Source organism: Bactrocera dorsalis, chromosome 2 (assembly GCF_023373825.1).
Source record: "Bactrocera dorsalis isolate Fly_Bdor chromosome 2, ASM2337382v1, whole genome shotgun sequence".
Lineage (NCBI taxonomy): Eukaryota > Metazoa > Arthropoda > Insecta > Diptera > Tephritidae > Bactrocera > Bactrocera dorsalis.
Genome location: NC_064304.1, coordinates 97,920,248 through 97,944,723, shown reverse-complemented (window position 1 = coordinate 97,944,723; position 24,476 = coordinate 97,920,248). Strand labels below are relative to the sequence as shown.

Below are 24,476 nucleotides of genomic sequence, written 5' to 3'. Positions count from 1 at the left end.
CATTTCAGTTTGCTGAATCGTTGAGATTATTATTTCTACTTAAAAACGAAAGAATGGCAAACAAAAAGAAAGTAAAAGTATTCTTAACTCTTAACTTATCTCTCATTATGCACATGATTTAAATGCCTCAATGGGGGACATCATCCATGTCGTTAGCAGAAATATTGTTATCCAGCAAAGCATATGCGTTTCTAAATTAAAAATTCTGGTGACGTCACGTTAGCTAGCGGTGCTTACTTGGTTCTACTTATATGCGTTCTTATTAATTGCTCTCCTTCAGTACCTAAAATGAAAAACAAAACGTATCATCAAAAAAATCAAAATTGAGTAATTAAGGCTTAGAATTCACTACATCAGCTTCCGCTGATATAAGCAATATATAACTATTTTATAACCAACATATAACCACTTTATAACCCATATATAACCATTTAATAACCCATATACAACCACTTTATAACCCATATATAACCACTTTATAACCAATAAATAACCATTTTATAACCACAACTCAAATTTTTTGTTCAATTTAAGTGGTTTCCATTATATAGTTTTTCCTTCCGCTATAAACTTATGAAAAATTATGTTATGTTATTTTGCATTTTAGGTTCAAGTTCGCACTTAGAAAGCTTAAACCGCTCGGAAGTTTCAATGCCTGCTGCCAATAATGCCATCAAAGCATTAAACTACATGTTTTCATGTTTCCAATACTTTCCATTCCTTTCCATATAATGATATATAAATAAATTTTCTGCTACGCACCCACTATTATCACTTTTCAAAGTCAACTCCGAAAATCTCAAGTTATTAATCAAAATTCTATGTCGCACAACCTTTGCCGCTTTTTATCTGCTACAATCCACATGAGACCATCAAACTCAATAAATTCGCCATGTATTATCGTTGCAGCCGATTAAACTCAAGGCACAGCAACAGACGCTTAAATGAGCACAGCTATATGTTTTCATAATGCGGTACTATATTCTTTTATATATACATATATTGGTTATATTACTGTGTATTTCGGTTATATTCATAGGTGTATGCATACACATTTATGCTATAATATCCTTTCTTACTGTTTATTTATTTATATGCTTTTTTATGCAATCTTCGCTGACTTCTTGCTCACTGCGTTATTTGATTTGCTGCTACCTTATGCGTAGCTGTACGCCGCCCCGTCGTGTAGTGTCTGATTGCGAACAAATCGTTCACTTGTCGCTTTGGCCTTATAAAAATATGCAACCCGTTGTTATCCTTTTGGTGCTTACAACAGCAACGTATAGTATCTCCACGCCATTTTAGCTCATAAATATTCATGTAAGTTCTCGTGGCGCTCGTATGTCTATGTGTATGCCTTGTGTGTGTGTGTGTAACATACATAACAAAAGTGGCAAACGCGCGGTAGGATTTCACTCACGTCAGCATTTCACCTCATTTCATTCATAATCTATTATTCATAAGATTGTTTCTTATGCTTCGCTGACTTGCCTTAGCTTGACTGCGCGAACTGTGTGCGTCACCATATGAGGCAACGAGGGAGCGCATTTATTTTTATTGCAACAAATTCAGTTTCATATTCCATGCTGCCGCCAGTGGCGCTTCTAACTTAACTTTCGTGCATTCAACCATTACTTAGTGCTTTGTAAATCGTTGTCTAACCGTAGCTTCAGCTATTTTTATAAACTCAACAGTGTACGGCAAGCTGAGTAGATTTAGCCATGTTCTTCAGTCTGTATATGCGGGAATTTTACTTTCAGTTTTTGAGATATCGATCTGAAATTTTGCACGCGTTCTTTTCTCTTCACAAAACTGTTCATAAGTGGGAACTGTGAATATCGGCCCACTATAGCATATAGCTGTCATACAAACTGAACGATATAAGTGAAGTTGTTGTATGGAAAACTTGTTTATTTGACGAAATATCTGCACGAAATTTGGTATAGATTATTACTAATGGCAGCACTACAATCTCTCAATATATTGTTTGAATTAAACCTCTATAGCGGATAGCTGCCTTACAAACTGAATGATCATAATTAAACTCGTGTATGAAAAACTTTTTTATTTGATGAGATATCATCACGAAAATTGGCATGCATTATTGTTCAAAGTATATTTACAAAATCTGAAGAAATTGTTTAAATCGGACTACTAAAACGTATAGCTGCCTTACGAACTGAACTTTCAAAAGCTAGTTGTTGTAAGGAAAACTCTTGTATATGACGAAATATCTTCACGAAATTTGGCATAGCTTATTTTGGAAGGCAACACTACAATTCGCCAACATATTATTAAAATCGGACAACTATAGCATATCGCTGTCACACAAACTGAATGATCAAAATCGAGTTTTTGTATGAAAAATAAGAGGTTTTTCATACAAAGACTAGAGATATCATCACGAAATTTGGTATGCATTATTGTCCAACGTATCTTTACAATATTCGAAAAAATTGTTCAGATCGGACCACTGTAGCACACAGCTGCCATACAAATTCAACGATCAAAATAATTTATTTTTATTTGTTAAGGGTATTTTAACTTCGATACAGTCATAATGCACGTTTTTTCTTGTTTTAAACTGCAATTACACAACACTTTATATGTTAAATATGCTTTTGAACTGCTGTAGAAGCAATGAAAATTTGTTTTCGCCTAATTTTACAGCTCCTTTATCACAACTAGTCTTGTAAGCTTTACATAAATTCCCGTAAATGCTCATAGCTGCAGAGAACATCACCGATAAAATCCGTTTCACAAGCAGGAATATGATCCCAGCGCAGGCTGTAGCCTGCTCCTTGTTCTCCATATACGAATACTTATGTAGATAACAATACAACTGATTAAGCATTTAATACCTGCAAGTGACAGCATGAATGAGTTGAATAAGTATTCGTAGGGCTGCTTGGCTGCGTAAAGTGGGTGCGTTCGCATATAAATTTCTCTTACTGTCGACTAAATATAAAATGAAACATGAAATAAATAAATGCCGTATAACTTAAGATGATGAGGCTTTGTTGCCAACAAACGCAAGGAAGTGGCGGTTGTCTGTATGCGTTGCTAACAAACAACAGTAACAGTGGGGATTGGTTGCGAAGCAACAGGAGCACGAAATAAGAAGACAAAAAGAAGAAACATAGCACGGCACGCTAGATTAAAAGTTGCTGGGCAACGACCAGCATGAACGAAATATCAACAATACAGACGCAAAACTACCGTTTCATTTTGGTAGACAAATGATTGTAGTTGTTGTGAACAGATTTTATATGCCGCTGATACTCATGTGTGTGCTATGTCCTACTGCTTTTGCTGTTTTTTTTGCTTTGGTTTCTGAAAACCGAAACTCTTTTTTTTATGCGCGTATTTTTCTCCCTTTGCTGAACTGCTGAACCGCCTGAGGTCTCTGCTGAAATAGTTGTTTATTGTTATTATTGTGGTTTGCTTATTTACTTGCCGTACCCGGTTGTGCTCGGCTTTATAGGCACCTTTCTCTTAAAGCAGAACTTCTGGACGGTATAAGTAAAGCGCTTGCGAATATCTTCTTTTGATTTGTGTGTGAGCTTTCACATAAAAATACATGTAAATTTGTGTGTGTTATGTAATGTGCATGAACCCGCCTGCAGAGTTTTGATTTTTATGCCATTTAATAACAAGAAAAGTGGAGATAAGATCTCGTATGTTGTCAATAAAAAGCTTTGCGTACACTGAACCGGCACTACATATACAATATGAAGTATTATAAAAGGAAAAATTTCGTTATTTGTATTTGTATAATAGGTATGTAAACAGATGTTTATGCACCCTTATTAAGCCAACACACCCTCACAATTTTATGTACAGAAAACATATTTTCTTTGTGTTAATATATCTTTTTGATGTACTGTAGGGCTTTTGAGTTGTATAACTTTTACCGTGTCCATGTTGATTTAATTTTGGGTATGCCGCCCCATGTTTTTTACAATTATTTTATGTATGTGGGGGAAGTTATCATTCGCCTTAAATTTCTGTTGCACCCTTGTAATCAATATTTATTGAACCGTGTTATAAGAAAAGGCAGTATACATATTTACTTTTGCTATTCTGCAATGGAATATACGCATTCGCATTTGTAGCTCACGTATGATGCATTGATTTCTTGTTTATCGTCTGTATATAGGCGAACTACTCACACTGTTTTTGAGTTATCGTTCTCAAATTTTGCACACCTCCTTTTTTGTCCAAGAAGCTGCTTATATTGCGGAACCAACGATTTCGAACTACTATAGCATATAGCTGTCATACAAACTGAACCATCGAAATCGAGTTTTTGTATGGGGAACTCCTTTATTTGTAGCGATATCTTCAAAAATTTGGTAATAATTATTGCCTAAGGCAGTGATGCAATATTTGAAGAAATTGTCCAAATCGGACCACTATATCATATATCTGTCATACAAACTGAATGAACAAATAGGCAAATATTATTGCCTAAAGCAATGATTCAGTCTCTTAAGAAATTGTTCAGATCGGACTATTTTAGCATATAGCTGCCATACAAACCAACCGGTCAACAGCAATTTTTTTTATAGAAAATTTTTTTGTGTAGGCTATTCTAGCTTCAGTGCAACCGAAATTAATGTTTTGTTCTTATTTTGCCTTTCGTTTTTCTTATTATAAAGTCTGTATATAATTTTTTTTTTGTTGACTGTTATTCATTAAACATTTATTTATTAATAATGATGCAACTCCTTTGTACACAACGTCTTTTCATTAAAAAAAAAATCTCTTAAAGCCCACTTACGCCTCATACGTACAACATACTTACAATGCTTACTCGTACAATGTCATCAAGAGCGTTAATCTTCCACTTGAGAAGCCTATCGAAGCATGCATAATGATCACTATGTCGCTGGTGTATTAATAAGCACACACCCACCCTCAACATGCATTATTATCGCGTTTCACACTGCCGCTCCCATTCTCACTCCGATTGTCTCTCCCCCCACAGAATCTTTCCCATTCACACTTCTCTATTTTGGCGAGCACGTAAAGCCATGTCGAAGCACTTGTCAGCCAATTCAATGCCAGCTACATAGTAGGCCAAAGCGCGCGTTGCCTCACCCGCCACTCCCCACTTTCCTTTGCAATCCTGCTGCTGTTGGTCGCTTTTGTTCGCTTGTGCTTTGCGGTTCGCGTAATCATTAGCTCCATCTACTTGCATTCGTGTAATCATCGTCACCATAATTTACAATGTGCTATCCTTCGTCCAAGCGCGCCCGCCCCGCCCCGCCTCGAGAGATGCAACGGCGCTCTATTATTGGCGTGTGCCATCTGCTGTGTATTTAATGATTTATGTCATTTTGTGCTCCTCAAGATCCGCAAAATGTTGCTCTCGTTAGCCGTCGTTATCCGTTTGGCCCACGCCCTGCTTATTGCGTTGCTATTGAGCCATATTTTTGTGCTTGTTGTTGTCATACTTATTTTTCGTTAAAATGAGCATGTCTGTGGCATAAAAAAGAAATTATCTCGCCTTGTCCATATATTCTCGTTCGCAGATTTATTGTCACTCTCTTTTCAATTCGCTGCGTTTTTCTTTATTTGCATTTTTGTGCGCTTGTTTTTTACAGTTGTATTAGCTTATATAGAACTTGTAGTCGTCTCATTCATATTCATTTTTTTAACTGCTTCGAAAAAGTGTATTGAGCTGAAGATTTTGGTAGAGGCGTGGCATATGAAATATACAAATAAAATTTTGCATAAATATTATAAAATTTATAGCGAGTGTGTCTTCTAGCAGCAAATCTCAAGAGGATGACTGTGAAAAAGCAAGGTTTAAAGCACGAAGTAATGCTTTTCTTCTCTTAATTTGCGGATATTATGCGAACTTTATTGCTTCTCCCAACCGATTTTTGCATTTTCGTGTTCATCTGTCCACTCCGGCCTTTAATACTTCAAAACTTCACTCTACCAATACACATCTCTTGCACTCATACTTGTCTTTTGCTGCTTCATTCTGTGTATAACGCGAGTTTCGTGCGCTATTTTGTGTACGCGCGCGGTTACCAAGCGCTTGTTTCCTGTTTCCTTTTGCAACCCAACATGGCTTCCTTTTGTGTTTGGCTCTTTGTACATCCACACCCGCTCATGCCACTTATTGCATACTTATAGGCTGTTGTTTGGCCGCTTGTCTGTCGCTTATACCCCTCCTTCTTCCTTCTTGCATTTCCACACGTATTCTGCCCCCCCATCTGGCATCACCATCTCTCATTTCCACTGTGGCCGTGTATTTTGTGCGCAATTATAGCCGCTCATCCTGACGACCACCGACAAACCAACCGCTAAACGATTACGAAGAGGATGTCACAGCGGAAGACAACAGCGCGCAACGTCAACTGTGCAAAATACAACTCAAAAATCCGCTTCCGCTTTCGGGCATTTGCAGTTTTTCGTCAACTGGAATGCAACTGCCGCTTGCTTTCGCGACGTTACGCCCACTGATAATACTCGACTCGACTGTCGGCTGCAGGTCTTCGCTGGGTTTCGTATCTCTGTGTGTTTTTGTTTTTTTTTGCTGCTGCTGGCATTCCTTATGCTTTGTACGGCTGTCGCTTTTATCAATGCTCTTGCGGAGTTGTGGACGGCTTTGTGTTGTCGTTTGCAGTTTTTGAGGCCAGCATTGCCTTTTCTCTCTGCTTTGCCTCTATGGTTGTTCTCGTGAAATTTCTTAGTTTTAAAATTTAAAAGGAGTTTGCATATAGCTGGCATACAAACAGAATGATCAAATTTGTGTCCTTGTATGGAAAGTTTTTTCATTTGACGAGATATCTTCACGAAATTTGGCACGGAGTATTTCCTAATGCAACCCTAGGATACCTGAAGAAATTTGCTTAATCCGATTACTATAGCATATAGCTGCCATACAAAGAGCTTGATCAAATTTGTGTCCTTGTATGGAAAACTTTTTCATTTGACGAGATATCTTCATGAAATTTTGAATGTAGTATTTTCCAAAGCAACGCTAGAATACCTGAAAAATTTTTCTAAATCCGATTACTATAGCATATAGCTGCCATACTAACTGAACAATCATAATCAAGTGCTTGTACGGAAAACTTTTTCATTTGACGAGATATCTTCATGAAATTTGGCACAGAGTATTTCCTAATGCAACGCTAGGATACCTGAAGAAATTTGCTAAATCCGATTACTATAGCATATAGCTGCCATACAAACTGAACAATCTCAATTGAGTGCTTGTATGGAAAACTTTTTTATTTTACGAGATATCTTCACGAAATTTGGCATAGATTATTTTCTAATGCAACGCTAAGATACCTGAAGAAATTTGCTAAATCCGATTACTATAGCATATAGCTGCCATACAAACCGAACAATCTCAATTGAGTGCTTGTATGGAAAACTTTTTTATTTTACGAGATATCTTCACAAAATTAGGCATTGATTATTTTCTAAGAAAACGGTACAATCTCCATAGAAATTGTTTAGATCGGATCACTAAAGCATATAGCAGGCATACAAACGGACTGATCAAGATCCAGTTCTTGTAGGCATCTTTTATGTTTGTGAAGGGTTAGCTAATGAACTTTTTCATTGTTTTTGTTTATTTTGTTGTAAATTAATAATATTTTTTTATTTTGATCTTAAGTTGGTCTTCAAACACTTACAATTTTTCAAAATTTTAGCAACTGAAATGAATTAATTTTCCTCGAATTTCCATTATTAATAGATCTAGCATTTCATCTCAAAACAAATCCGTGATTACGAGTATTTGTTTAGAAACTATGCAGCTTCAATTAAACTCTTATCTTTAGCAACATATCTAAGCTACAAGTTACAACCACGATTTGCTCATAACTCTTCCATATCATCTGCAAATCAAATATTTTGCCAAAACTGCAAGAGCGAAAACTCCGCTAGAATTCAATATGCATATTTAGTTTTGTATACTGCCAGCACTAGCTTGCTCTCTCTGCCAGCACTAGCTTGCATTTGTACGCTACTTGTATAGCAGCACTTTTGCATAAAACATGAAGTCTTGTAGTTTTTATCGGGCATGCTGCTGCGCCTAAATGTATGCATCAAGGCTTGATGAGACGTTCGCCTGCATATAGTTCACTTTACTTTCGTAGTTTCAGCTTCTACTACTGTACATGTGTAATGCGCAGGCAAATCTCGTTATGAATTTTTAAGTAATTTCACTTTCCTCTGCGTATATTTAGAATATTTTGCGTCTACATGCCAGCGTCTTCACGCTGCCTGCCACCCATTTCATTACTCTGTCTTCGCTATATCTTATAACTTATTTTCTTGATGTTGCTTTATTATTACAATATTTTTTTTCTTGCCATTGCCATTCTGCTGCACTGTAAACTAATTTGAAATGTGGTTTTGGCGGTATTTGCTTGCTTTCGTCGTCGCCACGGCAGTCTCAAGAAGTGGCTGTGGATGAGCACTGGCTGCGTACTACGAGTTTCGAGTGCGACGGGTGTGCGCGCGCAAGGAGTGGCCGCAGGCGCAGGTGTGGTTGCTGTGGCATATTCGCCTTGTGGCGGTGTACAAGCTGTTGCTTGGTTGCCTTTTGCAGCTGTTGTAGCTTGTTGCGGTGGCAGCCAGCGTCAGCCACTTACAAAATATTTTCCGCTACTTCAGTATGCTTAATAAAAATTTAATATATATTTTGCGTAAAATGCGCAAGGACTTCAAATAAGACTTGTTCATGGCGCCGTGTTGTGATGGGAACGGTACGGGCGGCGTGCGACGTGCAAAGGGTGGCTGGCGGCGTAAAAAAAAGCATGCAAAGTTCTGGAAATTTAATTTCAAATAATAATATATAAAATTAAATAATGTAATTTTATATATTTACTTTTCATTACAACGTTATGCCCTGCTGCTGCTCACCTGCTTCTTAACTTCTTCTTATCTTCTTCATACGCAGCACGACAGGTACACAACGGCGACTTCCTTAATATATAATATTTTGGTGCGCCATGAAATTTTAAGTTTTAGATAAACATTAAATGAGCATCTTACAACTAGTAGTATGTATGTATGCATGTATGTATTTATGTGCAGTTTAAAGCACATAAAACTAAAGTCCTTTAGAGTATTGCCTATAATCATGTTATTTTAAAAATATTGTTCTCGACCACACGAAACCTCCTTGTGACACTGTAATTTGCCACAAAATACTCCTTATTTGTCGCAAATTAGCTGAAATTGCGTTGCCATCGCAGCCCTTGCCACAGCAACCGCATGCCAGTGCGCCATACCCGTATGTACACAAGCGACCAACCGTAAGCTGTTTACAATATCTCATTAAAATTTGCCGAAGTCACCACAAACGGCAGTCATCATAATGTGCAACAGTTGTACGTCTGCTTATTTGCAACCGCAAATGCATGTACGTGCACTCACACGCCTACATCTTGCACTTTCACGCCCACATAACCCAGTAACGTCATTATATTCGCTACTTGAACTCAATTAACACTTCATGTAATTTGCGCCGATTAGCAAATAATTAACACCAAAGCTTCGCAAATATCTACAGCTGCGCACCGCAGCGCCCACCGGCGTGCCTAATTCATATTAGGTCCACTAACTGTACAAAATCCGTTAAGCCACGCCAATATCTCTCAAGTCACACGACGCTGCCCGCAGCTCTTTGATAGTTGAGACGTAACTGCTTGTTGCAATAATGCTAGCCACATTGCAAGTAATTGCAAAAAATATTAGACTTTTTTTATTGTCTATAATTATTTTTGGAACACTAAAGTGCATTTCATGTCGTAAAGTTCTGGTAAAGCAAACGTCATTTGACAAAATAACTTCACGAAATTTGGAACTGAATACTTTCAAAAGCACTATCCGACCGAAATCAATACAGAGAAGAATATTTTTCGTATCAAAAGTTTAAAAGGCAATAACGGCTATAAAAAATGCATTTGTGAAGCTTATTATTTTAAGTAAACGATTTTCTTGTTTTTAATTTTTCAACGCGCTTTCTTGCACTTCATTGCCATAATTCAGTACTTGTTATGACGTTCTTGTTCTACTAACTTCAGCTCGCGCCTGTTATCCTAACCTTCTGCTCCCTACTACCGTCGTTTTGACACTTCATTGCCATGTTTTCTTTGGCTCAAATGGCGAATGTAGCCATGTATGTATGTATGTCCATGTCTCTTACGGTCTGCTGCACTTAATTCAATGCAGAATATTTGCCTTGAAGGCTCCTCAGCTTGTGCGCTGCTATTGGGTGTTTGTCCATCCCTAAGCAAACATAATTACAATATTTCATTTACCTTGCGGTGTTGTTAAAAACGACAATTTATCCACCTGTTGGAAGTCATTTGTAGTTGCGTTAAGATATGAAATTTGTTAATTTTTCTTGAAAAAACTGGTGTAAAATTTAAAAATTTTTTTATATTTTTGTCCAAAAAATGTTTTATTTGAAACAAAAATTAAAAAAATTATAATTGAAAAAGAAATAAGTGAAGTGAAAAAAATAAAAAAATGAGAAAATTATGAACTAAAAATTAAAAAAAAAATAAAAACTATAAAAAATTAAAAAAATAAAAAAATAAAAAAGTTATAATAAAAAAAAAAATAAAAAAAGTTATAATAAAAAAAAATAAAAAAAAAACTTACAAACATAGTAATTGAAAAAGGAAAAGTTGTTAGTTAAAAAAGATGAAAAGAAAATAAATAAAATAATAATAATAAAAATAAAACAAAATTTGTAGCTAAAAAAAATATTAATTAAATTATAAAAATAAAAGAATCAATTAAAAAAACTAACTAATTAAAAAAAATTAAAGCAAAGTTAAAAAAAATTATAATTAAAAAACAAATAAACATTAAAAAAAAATAAAATATTGAAAGATCGAAAAATTAAAAATAAACCAAAAATTAATATTAAAAAAACTAAAAATAAAAATAGCAATTAAACTAAAACATTAAAAAAAATTTAACAACATTAAAAAAATAAGAGAATCAACTAAAAAAATTAACTAATTGAAACAAAATTAATAAATTCAAATTAGTTTAAAAAAAAATATATAGTTAAAAACCAAAAAAAAAATAAACTATTGAAAAATAGAAAAAATTTAAAATATTAAAGAAAAACTAACTAACAAGACATAAATTTAAAATAAAAAAATAACAAATTAAAAATAAGAAAATAAAAAAAAAACAAATAAATACAATTAAAAAAATTAAAGATTAAAAAAAAATAACCAAATAAGTTAATTATTCATTAATTAATAAATTAAAAAAATTAACAAAATTATAGTAAAAAAATTAAAAGAATTAAATATTGAAAAAGTTTAAATAAACTGTAAATTAAAAATATAAAAAAGAACTTATAATTAAACAAACATATAAAAAATATTTAAAAAAAATAAAATAATGGACGCGGTGGATTTGCGGAAAAGAAAGAGAAAAATTTGTTAATTTATTGTTAAATTTAAAATAAAAAAAATAACAAGTAAAAAATAAGAAAAAAAATAAATAAATACAATTAAAAAATTTAAAAAAATAAACCAAATAAATTAATTAATAAATTAAAAAACTCAACAAAATTATAGTAAAAAAATTATAAGAATTAAATGATTGAAAAAGTTTAAATAAATTGTAAATTAAAAATATAAAAAAGCACTTATAATTAAACAAATATATAAAAAATATTAAAAAAAATGAAATAAAAAAATGGTTGACGATGGCGGATTTGCGGAAAAAAATTAAATTGAAAAAAAAAAAAAAAAAAACAAGTAAAAAATAAGAAAAAAAATAAATAAATACAATTAAAAAATTAAAAAAAAATAAACCAAATAAATTAATTAATAAATTAAAAAAAATTAACAAAATTATAGTAAAAAAATTATAAGAATTAAAAGATTGAAAAAGTTTAAATAAATTGTAAATTAAAAATATAAAAAAGAAATTATTATTAAATAAATATATAAAAAATATTAAAAAAAATGAAATAAAAAAATGGTTGACGATGGCGGATTTGCGGAAAAAAAGGAAAAAATTGTTAATTAATTGTCTGCATCAAAAAAAATTAAGAAGTGAAAAAATAATAGTTACAAAATAAATTAAAAATTAGAAAAATGGACAATTAAAATAAAAATCAAAAACTATAAAATTGTAAAAAATTAAAAAAAATAATATGAAACGTTTAAAATTTAAAAATTATAAATTATCTTCATTAAAATTTGGTTTTGTGTATCGTGTAAGAACGACTTTGCAGCATTTTTTGATATGCTTGCGACTTTAAGTGCATTTTTGGCGTATTGAGAATTGCTTTAAACGCAGCTGCTCTGTACTCCACTTTTTACAACAATCAAATGCATATAAATACGTAAGTACATAGGCTTAAATATTGGCATAGAAATCTCTAAGCTTCCTCTCTTACGTCTCCGACCTCCATGTTCCCATTATGTTTTGCCCTCAACAAAAAAATGTCATTTCTGTCCACCCCATAACTTCGTTTACTTGTGTCTGTTTACACGTTTTCTTGCAATAATCCTCTACAAAATCAACTAACTGTACTTAAGGAAAATCATTATGAAAATTACCAATATTTACTTTCCAAATGACATGCCACAAATAAATGAAGATCCCTTGTCAAAGTACGCTCGATGACAAAATATGAGCACAACTGTCAAGTTGACAGCTGAAAATATTGCGCAATAAAAAACTTTCTTGCATACGCACACACATGTGTGTCTCACTGTGATGTGGGTGTCAATGCGCCGCATAAGGGTTGGCCGCATTTTGTATAACAGGTGGCATACACACTTCTTTTTCACAACAAATAGTTTTCTTCTACCACGGCACCACCGTTTTGGTGCTGTCATCGATTCGAGCGTTTGACGACACTTTTGTGTGCAATTTCTTTAAAAGCTTCAATATAATCTTACAAATGTTCGAAAAAGTTTCGATGTGAAGAAAATGAACCTGCAACGTGGAAAATAAATATAAAATGCAAATAAAAAATGTTTTCTTATTTACAAAAAATTGTCTGCGCCAAAGCCCAAACCCCAAATCGACCGCTGGGACATGCTACGCACACGGCGTTCGAGGTGTTTTGTCAACTAGGCGGTCGCTTCAATTTCCGAAGTGGCTTTGCTGGCACTAACCCATTTCTTAAACTGTCACATAAGCATACAATGATTACCAATATATTGGTCTTTGGAGATTTTTAGTGAGAGCACATGCATAAAAGCGGTAGCAAGCAGAAAGGTTAGGTTGATTGGTTAGCATCAGGTGGCAACAGCGTCCAATAGTTAGTTTTGTGGAAGCTGATATTTATGCCCCTGCGGCCAGTTACACATTAAATCGACTTTACAGGCTTTACAGAAGCATATTTATATATTTTTATTTTTCTTCTTTGTTAAGTTAGAGTTTTAGCTGCTCAACAAGCGTATATTTTGCCTCACGCCTTGTACATACATACTTCTTATCTGTCAAGCGCTGCTTGTATAACCAAGCGACTTGTTACCCGCCTTCATTGGTTTCAAGTAGTATAAATGCACTCCTCCCTTGGCACGCTCTTCTGCGGAGTCCTTCTTGTATTTCCTTGCTCATTTTACGCTCCTTTCACACAGTCTCTCTGGCATGCGGTACTGTTACCGCAGTAACCTAGAAAGTCTGCCTAAAAGTTTGTTGCTTGGTTGCAAGTGGCCCAATCTCCGCAAATCCGCCAGCGATCAACGTCCTTCAGTAAGTGGCAAATAAAATAAAGTGTCACTTATTATTGCTCAGCCTAGCATAAGCTGTTGATTACTACAATATTAAGTACGCACGAATAACTTTGGTGCGCCACCAGAGCCGGAGTATTGGCTCAGCAGCCAACCGACCGCGTAGCCGAGCTACCCACCGACCGACCAACCGGCCGTTGGACAAAATAGTAACTTAAGCGCCTGCATATAAATGCGCTTAGTGGAGATACTCACTCGGCAAGTGTTAGTTGGAGTGTTATGCAACGAAAGGGTTTAAAAATGAAATAAGAAATAAGTGTATTACGAAAGGCTGCTGTGCGGGGGTCAACACTATATTCATATGTGCTTCGTGGATGTGGATGCCTGTATTGCCACTACCTTCGTCTTGTGTATGAAGAAAGTTGTGTGCATGTAGCGATGAAAATGTCAGCAACTAGAATGGCAATAAACAGTGTTTGCTGCTCGGCCCTGATCTCATATTTTGTTGCAGCTGCTGGGAATCACATAACCGCACACAGCGCACTGTGCTTAGGTGTATACCATACAGTTTTTTTCTTTTATTTTTGTTTTTCCTTTTATTTTTGTTTGCTACTTCTTATTTCTGCCACTTCTGACGCTCCTTAGTGCGCCACAACTTTTGCTACTTTTTGATATAGCTCTGTAAATATATTTTTCTTTCAACAACGAATGCTCTCTTGCAGTCGCTTTCGTGCTACTTTTACACTCTCAGACACATTTTAAACCTTTCATAATTTTCCGACACATGTCAATGGTGGAAGTAGTAACTTGGGCACTACACCACAAGGTCACACAGTCCCACATGCATATTTGTATGTAGGTTGGTCAGAGCGTAGTAAATAAATAATATATTGAAAGTTAGTAACTGAAGAGACGCCAAGCAAATAAGAAGTGGAAACTTAGAGAACAAAAAGGACTTGAGTTGTGAAGGAGTATGTAACATAAAGCACCTACATATGTGCAGCGAAACTTGAAATGAAATTCAATGAAGTCACTTTCGCCTGCTACGTTACCGTTGGTTGCTGACACACTTCCTCAAGTGCCCACGCTCGTAACGGCGCGTTGTGGCATTGCTTTCTTCTGTGGGTTTTTCAATTCTCACTTCTTTATGAATGCACCGGTGTCTTATGTTGTGCGGATTTGTTGTTCTTTTTGAGTATAATACTCTGGTTTTGCTTTACTCCACACATATATCTTGTTAATTAGCGTATTTTAATGTGCGATAATTTTTTTTCTAAGTTTCTGACATTTTTATTAAAAAAAACTTTGATTCAAGTAAATTTTTTCAGCAGCTTATCTTAACGGATATTAAAAACATTTAGCATAAGGAACGTAGTACATCATTTCTCACAAAAAAATATGTTATTTATATTCTAGAAGGTGGTTATATGAGGTGTCAACTAAGCAACACCGTACGTCCTCCTTTCATAAAACAAAAAATTATAATAAAATATTATATATTTTTAAGATTAATTAATAAATTACTTGAAAATATATTTTTGAAATGTGACATTAATTTTCTTTTATTTTTTATATTTTTTCAGGTAAGTGATGACGTGCTAACGCTAGCTTTGAATCAGAATCAAGTAAGACTTTTTTTGTTTTTTATTATATTATTTATTTTTTATTACAATCGTCGAATGTCTTTTTTTCACAAATTATCGACTGTGGTTGTCGACTTGAAAAGAAACCCATACTAAATTTCTTGAACATATCTCGCCAAATAAAAAAGTTTTTCATATAAGCATATGAATTTCATCTTTCATTTTGTACGACAGCTATATGCTATAATAGTTCGATCTTGAGGATTTCTTCGGACATGAAGGCGTTGACTTAGAAAAACATACCTGCCACATTTTGTGCAAATACCTTGTCAAATAAAGAAGTTTTCGATGTAGGTATATGAAGTTGAGCGTTCAGTTTGTATGGCAACTATATCTTATAGTAATCAGATATCGGCGGTTTCGAAAAAAAAAAAAACAAAAACAATTTGTGTATTGTATAAATATTGGAGCTACTTAAGAATACTAGATATATATAGTCACTGACAACAGCACATTTTTGCATTATTTGGTACGATAGGGCGTATACGTAACATTTGTGTGGGAAAAATTTCCAGAACATTAGCTGGAGTAAGCCTGGAAGAGATATTAGTTCAATTATATACTTGAATAGCAAATATATACTCGAAAAACTAACACTTGGCAGTCAATAAAATCTTCATTTTTGTTATTAAATTTTCCAAAAATTTTAATATTTATTCTAATATTGTTGTAATTCAATTAATTTAAAACCAAAAAACACTTATACACTATAATGACACGAAATACAGCCTTGACGCACAGTTTGTTCGATTTAATTAAAATCCATTAAATGTTTTGTCAACTAACCGTAAATTAAACACTTAAGTTCTTCTGCTTCGCTTGAAACCACTAATGGAAACAAAACTCAAAATAAATGGAAATAATTATATAAACATTTGTTTATGCCTAATATGCATGTGCAAGTATTTGTGTGCAATTTAATTGGTTGTTGCCGCAAATTAAGGAATATTGCAAATAAATCGAAACTTTATTAATATTTTATGTTTGCAGCCTGATTTGATGGAATTTGTATGAACATATGTATGTATGTGTAAATATTTCCTTTAAATTTGTATGGCCACGCCCTATACGTTGCACGTAAATCAAACACAAATGACGTACCGACATACCTTAGCTTTATTCAAACTGTCAGTGTCATGCGAATATTATAAATAAACCAGACTATTCATTAACTCATCAGACTGCTTGCGTGAAAATCATCGCAAAAATCTGTTTTATTTTGAATTTACTATGTTTAAAAATTAAACAAACATATGTGTGTGTGTATATATCGAATTGTTTAATTACTTATTGACTATGCGCAAAGTGCCTGGTGCAGTTGTGCTTATTTGCATAAAAGCATACTCTTTGCTTTACAACGTGCTTAGCATATTTATTATTTCTAAATTTGTTTGTTTGAATGAGAATAATAAAATCTAGTAATGAAAATGAAACTTGTAATAATATTGGCATATAAAGCGTTATATTAGCATTGAGTGCCACTTTTTGACATCATTTCTTATTTTGTTTGCAAACTAATCTGGCAACGTTGTCAGTCATTGCTTACAATTACATTGGGTAAAAAATATGTTCACGCTTTTAAAATAGTACAATTGCAGTATGTGTCGGGCATACATAAAAAACACAAACTGATTGAGTCATGCACGCATAGCCCACTTCATTTATAGTAACACAAGTTAATGAAAATATAAACTCAACAGCCAATTGCCAAATCAGAATCTTTTTAAAGTGACAATTAACCATGTAATACTTATGTCAATTGCAAGCCGTTTAATATGGATTATTTTAATTTTTATCTCTCCAAAGATTACACCAACAACTTTTTCTCACTAAAATGTTACGTATACGCCCTAGAGCACTATATATTGTATTACAATAATGAGCTGCTGGCTGTATAAATTAGTACGCAGGAGTAGCTCAAATATTTATACAGAATACAAATTGTTTTGTGTTTTTTTTTTTGGAAACCGCCGATATACGTGTTACTATATTAATTCTCTAAATCCGACCACTATATCATATAACTGTCATACAAACTACACGATGAAATTCATATCTTTGTATGAAAAACTCTTTTATTTGACGAGATATTTACACAAAATTTGGCGTAAGTTAGTCTCCAAGTCAACGCTACAACATATGATGAAATTATTCAGACCAGACCACATTAGCATATACATAGCTGCCATACATGAAGGATGAAATTAATGTCTTATATGGAAAACTTTTTTATTGGAGGAGATATCTTCACGAAATTTTGCACGAGTTATTTTCCAAGTCAACGCCTCCATGTCCGAAGAAATTCTCTAAATCCGACCACTATAGCATATAGCTGTCGTACAAAATGAACAATGAAATGCATGTCCTTGTATGAGAAACTTTTTTAAATGACGAGTTATTTACACAAAATTTAGCATGGGTTATTTTCTAAGTCAACGCTATCACATATGATGAAATTATTTAGATCAGACCACTATAGCATATAGCTGCCATACAAAATGAAGGATGAAATTAATGTCTTATATGGAAAACTTTTTTATTGGAGTAGACATCTTCACGAAATTTTGCACGAGTTATTTTCCAAATCAACGCCTCCATGTCCGAAGAAATTCTCTAAATCCGACCACTACAACATATAGCTGTCATACAAAATGAACAATGAAATGCATGTCCTTGTATGAGAAACTTTTTTAAATGACGAGATGTCTTCACGAAATTTGGGGAAGAATGTAATCCAAAGCATCGCTACAATATCCGTAGAAATTATTCAGATCAGACCACTACAGCATGTAGCTTTCATACAAACTGAACGATCCAAATCACGTTCTTGTATGAAAAACTTCTCTATTTGGCGAGATATCTTCACGAAGTTTGGCTTGAATTATTTTCTGAAACAACGTTACGATATCCCAAGAAATTGTTCAGATCGAATCAATATAGCATATAGCTGCCATGCAAAAAACTGATCAATCAAAAATAAGTTCGTGCATGTTTTTGTGGAAAGTGTATTCCAGCTTCGGTGTAGCCCAAACTTTATTTGTATGTATAACTCTTTGCCCATTAAAATAAAAATATAAAAATATTTTACTATTGATTAGTAACTACAAAACTCAATGATAGCCTAACGCTCATCGCTAAACACAATGCAAATCAAATTTGAAAAAATTAAATGTAAAACCATCGTTACAAAAATGATGCCCGCCATTGTAATTTCCCATAGTAGTGGCAAACTCTCACGCTTAATGCATAATGTATGTTTACTTTTGACAGCAGCAGCAATATGAGTGTGCCAAATAGAAACCGTCATTTCAATTGATGCAACCAAAACTCTTAGTGGACGAAGGACTCAGCGACTCATAGCCACATACAGAAGTTGTTATTGTTTTTAGTATGTATTGCCAATAATGTAACGCTTTCATTTGTGCAACGTAGTTAGTTCTGAAATGTGCTTCATATAGCCTGCGGTTGCATGATTATGTGGCAACATCTGACAAATTCCCAGTTCATTATTCAACTCTAATACGAAGGCATTCGTGGCGATATATCGCGTTGCTGCTGAAAAAGGTTGCCGTCCGTTGTTTAGCAGTGCTGGAAGTGTGTTATGCAGCAGTTTGTTTCTAAACAGATAGTGAGTTGCATGACAGGCTACGCCACTGAAATAAACAAATTTGAGTGACGCTGAGGTATCTGTCAATGCACAGACTTTTTGACACTTGATATGGCATGGGATTTGAAAGTTTGAGCCTTCAAAGTACTCATGATATCAGCAATTTTTCACTGAATGCACACATCTTCATATAGCCACACATATACACACATATTTATGCATATACTAAACGCAAAGTACTTTTTACTAAAATATTTCCAACAAAAAAAAAAAATCGACTCACTTCTCATTCGCTTGGTGAATATTAAACCTGCTTTGTAAGCTATAGTGTCGAAGAAGTATTTCTGTAAACTTCTCCATTCGCGTAGATAATTTACATATTCTGTGCGATAAATTTAGCGAGCACTACGATTAGTAGTGAAAAGCAGAAGAAAAAAATATGCAACCGCCATATGTCGCTCTCGTCCGTTTGTGCCAGTTCGTTGTGCGTGAAGAGAGCTGTTCCCTGTAATGCTTGATGAGATTGCATTGGATGACAAGCGAGTACAATGAAGTATTAATGGCTTGCACAGATGGTGATAATTTCAAGCGTTGACATTGGAGTGTTGACGACCAACGGACCAAATGAAACGAGCTGTTGCGCTGCTAAGCTAAGCTAAGAATACTGGACGAAATGTATCAAATAAAAAATAAGAAAACAAAAATAAAACGTCAACCGAAGTTAAAATACACTTCCAAATACAAAAGTTTCCTAACAAAAACTTAATTTTGATAGGTCAGTTTGTATGGCAGCTATATGTTATAGTTATCCGATCTGCATAATTTCTACGGATATTGTAGCGATGCTTTGGGTTATAATCTTCCCCAAATTTCGTGAAGATATCTCGTCTAATAAAAAAGTTTTCCTTACAAAGACTTGATTTTTATCGTTCAGTTTGTATGACAGCTTTATGCTATAGTGGTTCGATCTAAACAATTTCTTCGCAGCTTATTGCTTTGCCTTGGATGTTAACTTATGTCAAATTTCGTGAAAATTCTTTGCCAAATAACATAGTTTTCTATACATAGACTTGAGTTTGAGCGGCCAGTTGTATGGCAGCTACATGCTATAATAGTCCGATCTGAACAATTTCTTGGCAGATTGCATTATATCATTAGGCAATAATTAATTTCGAATTTGGTGAAGATATCTCGTCAAATAGAAAAGTTTTCCATAAAAAGACTTCACTCACATCGTAGATTTTGTATGACAGCTATGTATAGTATATGTCATAGTGATCCGATCTGAACCATTTCAACTGATGTTACAGCGTTGCCTTTGATTTTAATTTTCACCAAATTTCGTGAAGATATCTCGTCAAATAAAAAAGTTTTTCTCACAAAGACTTGATTTTAATCGATCAGTTTGTATGGCAGCTTTTCTTCTATGTTAGTCTCTTTTTTTTATAGGTTTTAAACTTTAGAAGCCTTTCACTTGACTTCATCAACATCTATTGCTATCAGGCTTGTTTCAGGCAACTATTGGCAATTTTTTCCCTCCTCAGCTAAAGCAAAAATACACATAATGCAGTGAAGCTACAAAATTTTATTGCTACTATTTTTACTCACAGTTCTACTGTGATGTTGCACATTTTTTGCGCCCCATTAGCGAACGTTTCCACCATTACACCGCCAATGAGTTGTGTCTAAATATTTGTATATACATACATATATGTATGTATGTATATCTACTGGGTGTCTGTGTATGCGGTAAGCATATTTTCCGATTTCATGATCAGCTCATAATGTATGGTTGCCGTGTTGAAATCTGCTTTGAAAGGCTAAAATTACTGTTGAATGTGGCGGTAAGTGTGCAGCAGCAACAAAAATTACAAAAAAAAAATCGTTTATTCGCATCGATTGTTCAGTTCCCACAGCATTTCATGCCACATCATGGCTACATAAATTAATGCGTGTATATGTGTGTTTGTGTGTGTCAACAAGCGCTTCGTCATATTGGATGCAGCATGCGTACGCCTCGCATGCGATACCACTGCGGCATATGCAAATGAGTTGTTTGCTTCGTTGGAAATTTATATGCGCACTAGGCTTATGGTCAACAACAGCCCATCAGCAGCAACATCACCAGGGGCAGCAATGCAACCGTTAGCATTGGCAACTAATACATCCTGCTACGATGAGTGATGCTTGCGCCAGCACACCAACACACCACATGCACACCACAAGCGCTTATACATACATAAATGTACATTCAACTGCAATATGTTGCATGTGGCACACAGTTAGCCAGCTGTTGCAAAGTCTATGACTGTAGCTGCATAATCTGCGACTCATTTGCATTATCGCATCTAACCAATTTTGTGCCGCTCTTTAAACTGCAGCTACTCTACTGCCCGGCAACATCCACGCCGCCAATATATAACGCTGTTTATCATTACTTTGAGTTTGCTGTGTTTGTTGTTGCTGCTTTTGCTTGCATATATGGCAATTTTTGATGCTGATAAAATATGCAAAGTCTCTCCCCTTTCAACAAGATGCATACGGCCCACCATTGCACCCATCAATTGCCTGCTCATTTCGCTTAGTTTCACTGCATTCGGTGGGCAACAGCTAAGTGTGCCCCGAAAAGCATGCTACTACATTCATTCAGGCTTGTTGGCTGCTCTGCTGTGTGTATGTGTGGTTGTGTTTGCTTGCTGTTGGCTTTGGCTTTGGTTACAGTGTTGGCGTTAGTTGGTAATTTTAAGTTGTTATTGTTGCTGTTATCGCTGATGCGATTAATGCATTTGCGTCCAACGCTATAATCTGGTTTCGTGTTTGCCTCTCTAATGGTCTGCACTAATACCTTATTTTTTTTTGACACTTATTTAGGGTGACATTTTTATGTTTTAGCTTAATTTTGTATGAATGGCAAATGTAGGGTGGCGCTTTGAACAATTTGGGAGAACTGAAAAGTACGTAAGCTGATACGTTGATGGTTCTACTTATATTAAATTTATCTGATTTTTAGTCTGCTCTTACCTTTAAAGGCTATCTTTAAAAGATACGTGCACAAGTTTAGCGGCTGTCGAACTATTAGTTTATGAGAAATGTCATTTTGTGTGAAGCAACTTGTGCTAGTTTGCAAAAAATTACTCAAAAGTAATTTCGTGTATTTATTAAAGCATTGCTTTTTGCGGGGAAAACACTGTTGAAGCCAAGTTTTGTATTGCTTAATATTATTTGGACTCTGCACTGTGGAAATCAATCGTTGAAAAGTGGTTGAACGAGGCGAAATGAACAACGAGAACGATGAATACAATAGATGCCTATAAGGCTATTACCGAAGAAAACAATCAGAAAAGTCTACAAAATAACTTTGGATGAGCGTATAGTGAAGTGGTTCGAGATGGCAGGCACTCTACAGTTATCAACCGAACATATATGTACATCATATCATTCATGAATATTTGGGTATAAGAAAGCTTTGTGAAAAATGGGTGCCGCGGGAGCTTACATTTGACCAAAAAAACGAAGAGTTCAAGAGTCGAAGCAGTGTTTGGAGATGTTCGATTGTAAAGAAATTCTGAAATATTTGGGGAAAAAAAATTTCAACTCGGTCATAGCGACAACATTTCCGATGACCACTTGGAAAAGACATGCGCCCTCATTGGCAGAATAACTCTACAGGATCATCTAAAGTGAAAAACATACAAACTTAAATAGTTAAAACCTTAACTCAGACTGACCATTTGATTTTTGGCAGATATTTTTCCAAAAAAATGAAAATTTCCCGAAATTTATTTTGTTCAAATAGTTGTAATCAGTGTAAAATTTCATGAAGATCGGTTGAGTAGTTCTCGAGAAATCTTGCAACCGACTTCAAAAACACAGTTTCGAGAAAAACGCGTTTATTGACGGCGCAGTTAGCCTAGCCTAGCCTCGAGCGCACAAGTTCTCAAGGCTGTAAAAAATTTAGGACAATATTCTAGTAGAATTTAGTATGACTATAAAAACGTCGGTCTATGTAACCCCTTAAGGCAAATGTATTATAAAAATGGTATTGGAAAAATTTTTGACCACTATAATCGTTGCATTACCTTCGTTATGACTATATTATGTAATAAAACCAAATTGTATCCGAATTTTTTTTTTCCATATTAGCCTACGAACTTTTCAGCCCACCTGTTGCGTCACATTAAATTATTTTTAAATTATTTACCATTAAATTTATTAAATTTTGTTGTTCTCAACTTATTTGTGTTCAAATATTTGGCAAATATGTTGACGTGTAAATTTTCATAATGCAAGCAGCAAACTACTCAAGTAAACTTCTGTCTTCAATCTTCCGAAATATTCAAAATTAGTTGTCAGTTTCATAAACAATAGGCTGTTTGAGCATATATAGTACATACATATATTCAAAATTTAAAGCATTTGACAGCTAAAATCGTTTGTGGAAAATAAAATAAGTTAATTGCAGAGCTTGATACTTGTAAATGCCATTAGTTGTCTTTAACTGATTTCACAGAAATATTTTAAATAAATAATTTGCTGTAGAAATACCAGCATACATATACTTGTACATACATTACCATGGTATGTATGGATGTACAGCAGCAGTGTAACATTGAATGCGCGCTGCATGTTTTGTGGCACTTGAAAAATGTATGCAACACAAGTGTCATTCTTTGAAGCAATCTCACAAAATAGTTACGTATTATAAAAAATAAATTAAATTGTTAAATTACAGCTTAATGAATGTAAGAACGCCGCTGGCAAAAATGTCAGCTCCGCATGCTAAAATAAGCAATAAATAATGTACCAAGCAAGAGCAGGAAATAATAATTTTTTACTTTAAAAAACGTATACCTTAGTTTAAATTAATTTTAAATTTATGCAGTATATATCGGCACCTAAAATTCAAAACAACGTATCCTCACAAAAATCGAAATTGAATTTTTTAGTGCTTACAATTTCTTACACCAGCCTTCGCTGTTAGTTATAACCAATACATAACAATTTTATAACCAATATTTAACCATTTTATAACCAATATATTTTATAACCAAAACTCAAATTTTGTTTTAATATGAGTGACTTCTATTATATCGTTTTTCTTGCGCCTGTAAACTTATTAATGTGATGTTACGTTATTTAGCATTTAACGTGACGATAAACACATATTTTTTTATTTGAATACCAAAAACCTAGATGTGAACCTAGATGTGCGCTTATATTATTTCCATATGGAATGCAAAAATATATGTATAAACGCCCGAAAGTATGCAATGTGCCTGAATGTAAGCTGTCCGTGCAATTACACTTGACCTTTTTCCGTGTGCAGCAACCCGCTTCTCGCCAAACCATTGTTATTGTTGTAATTTGTCATGCAAACACTTGCGCGCTTATTGTATTGTTGTATGTAAGTTTTGTTGTTGCCGCTGTTGTTATTGTTGTTCAGCATCATTTACAATTAAAATACAACAACATTGCCAGCAGCAACAGCAACAGCTGCAGCAACAGCGACAATGACATGTA

General features: G+C 34.3%; 1 protein-coding gene across 13 annotated transcripts in view; it reads left to right on the top strand.

Moving 5' to 3' along the window:
• Window positions 1–24,476, top strand: part of LOC105231691 (maternal protein pumilio) — a 417,346-nt gene that overhangs the window by 335,155 nt on the left and 57,715 nt on the right. For 7 of the 13 annotated variants that reach the window (XM_049446935.1, XM_049446933.1, XM_049446934.1 and 4 more), the window contains one exon: window positions 15,290–15,331. The exons of the other annotated variants lie outside the window; for them this stretch is intronic. In XM_049446935.1, the coding sequence (XP_049302892.1) occupies window positions 15,290–15,331 (42 nt within the window). The remainder of the gene's footprint in view (window positions 1–15,289; window positions 15,332–24,476) is intronic. 13 annotated transcript variants of the gene reach the window in all.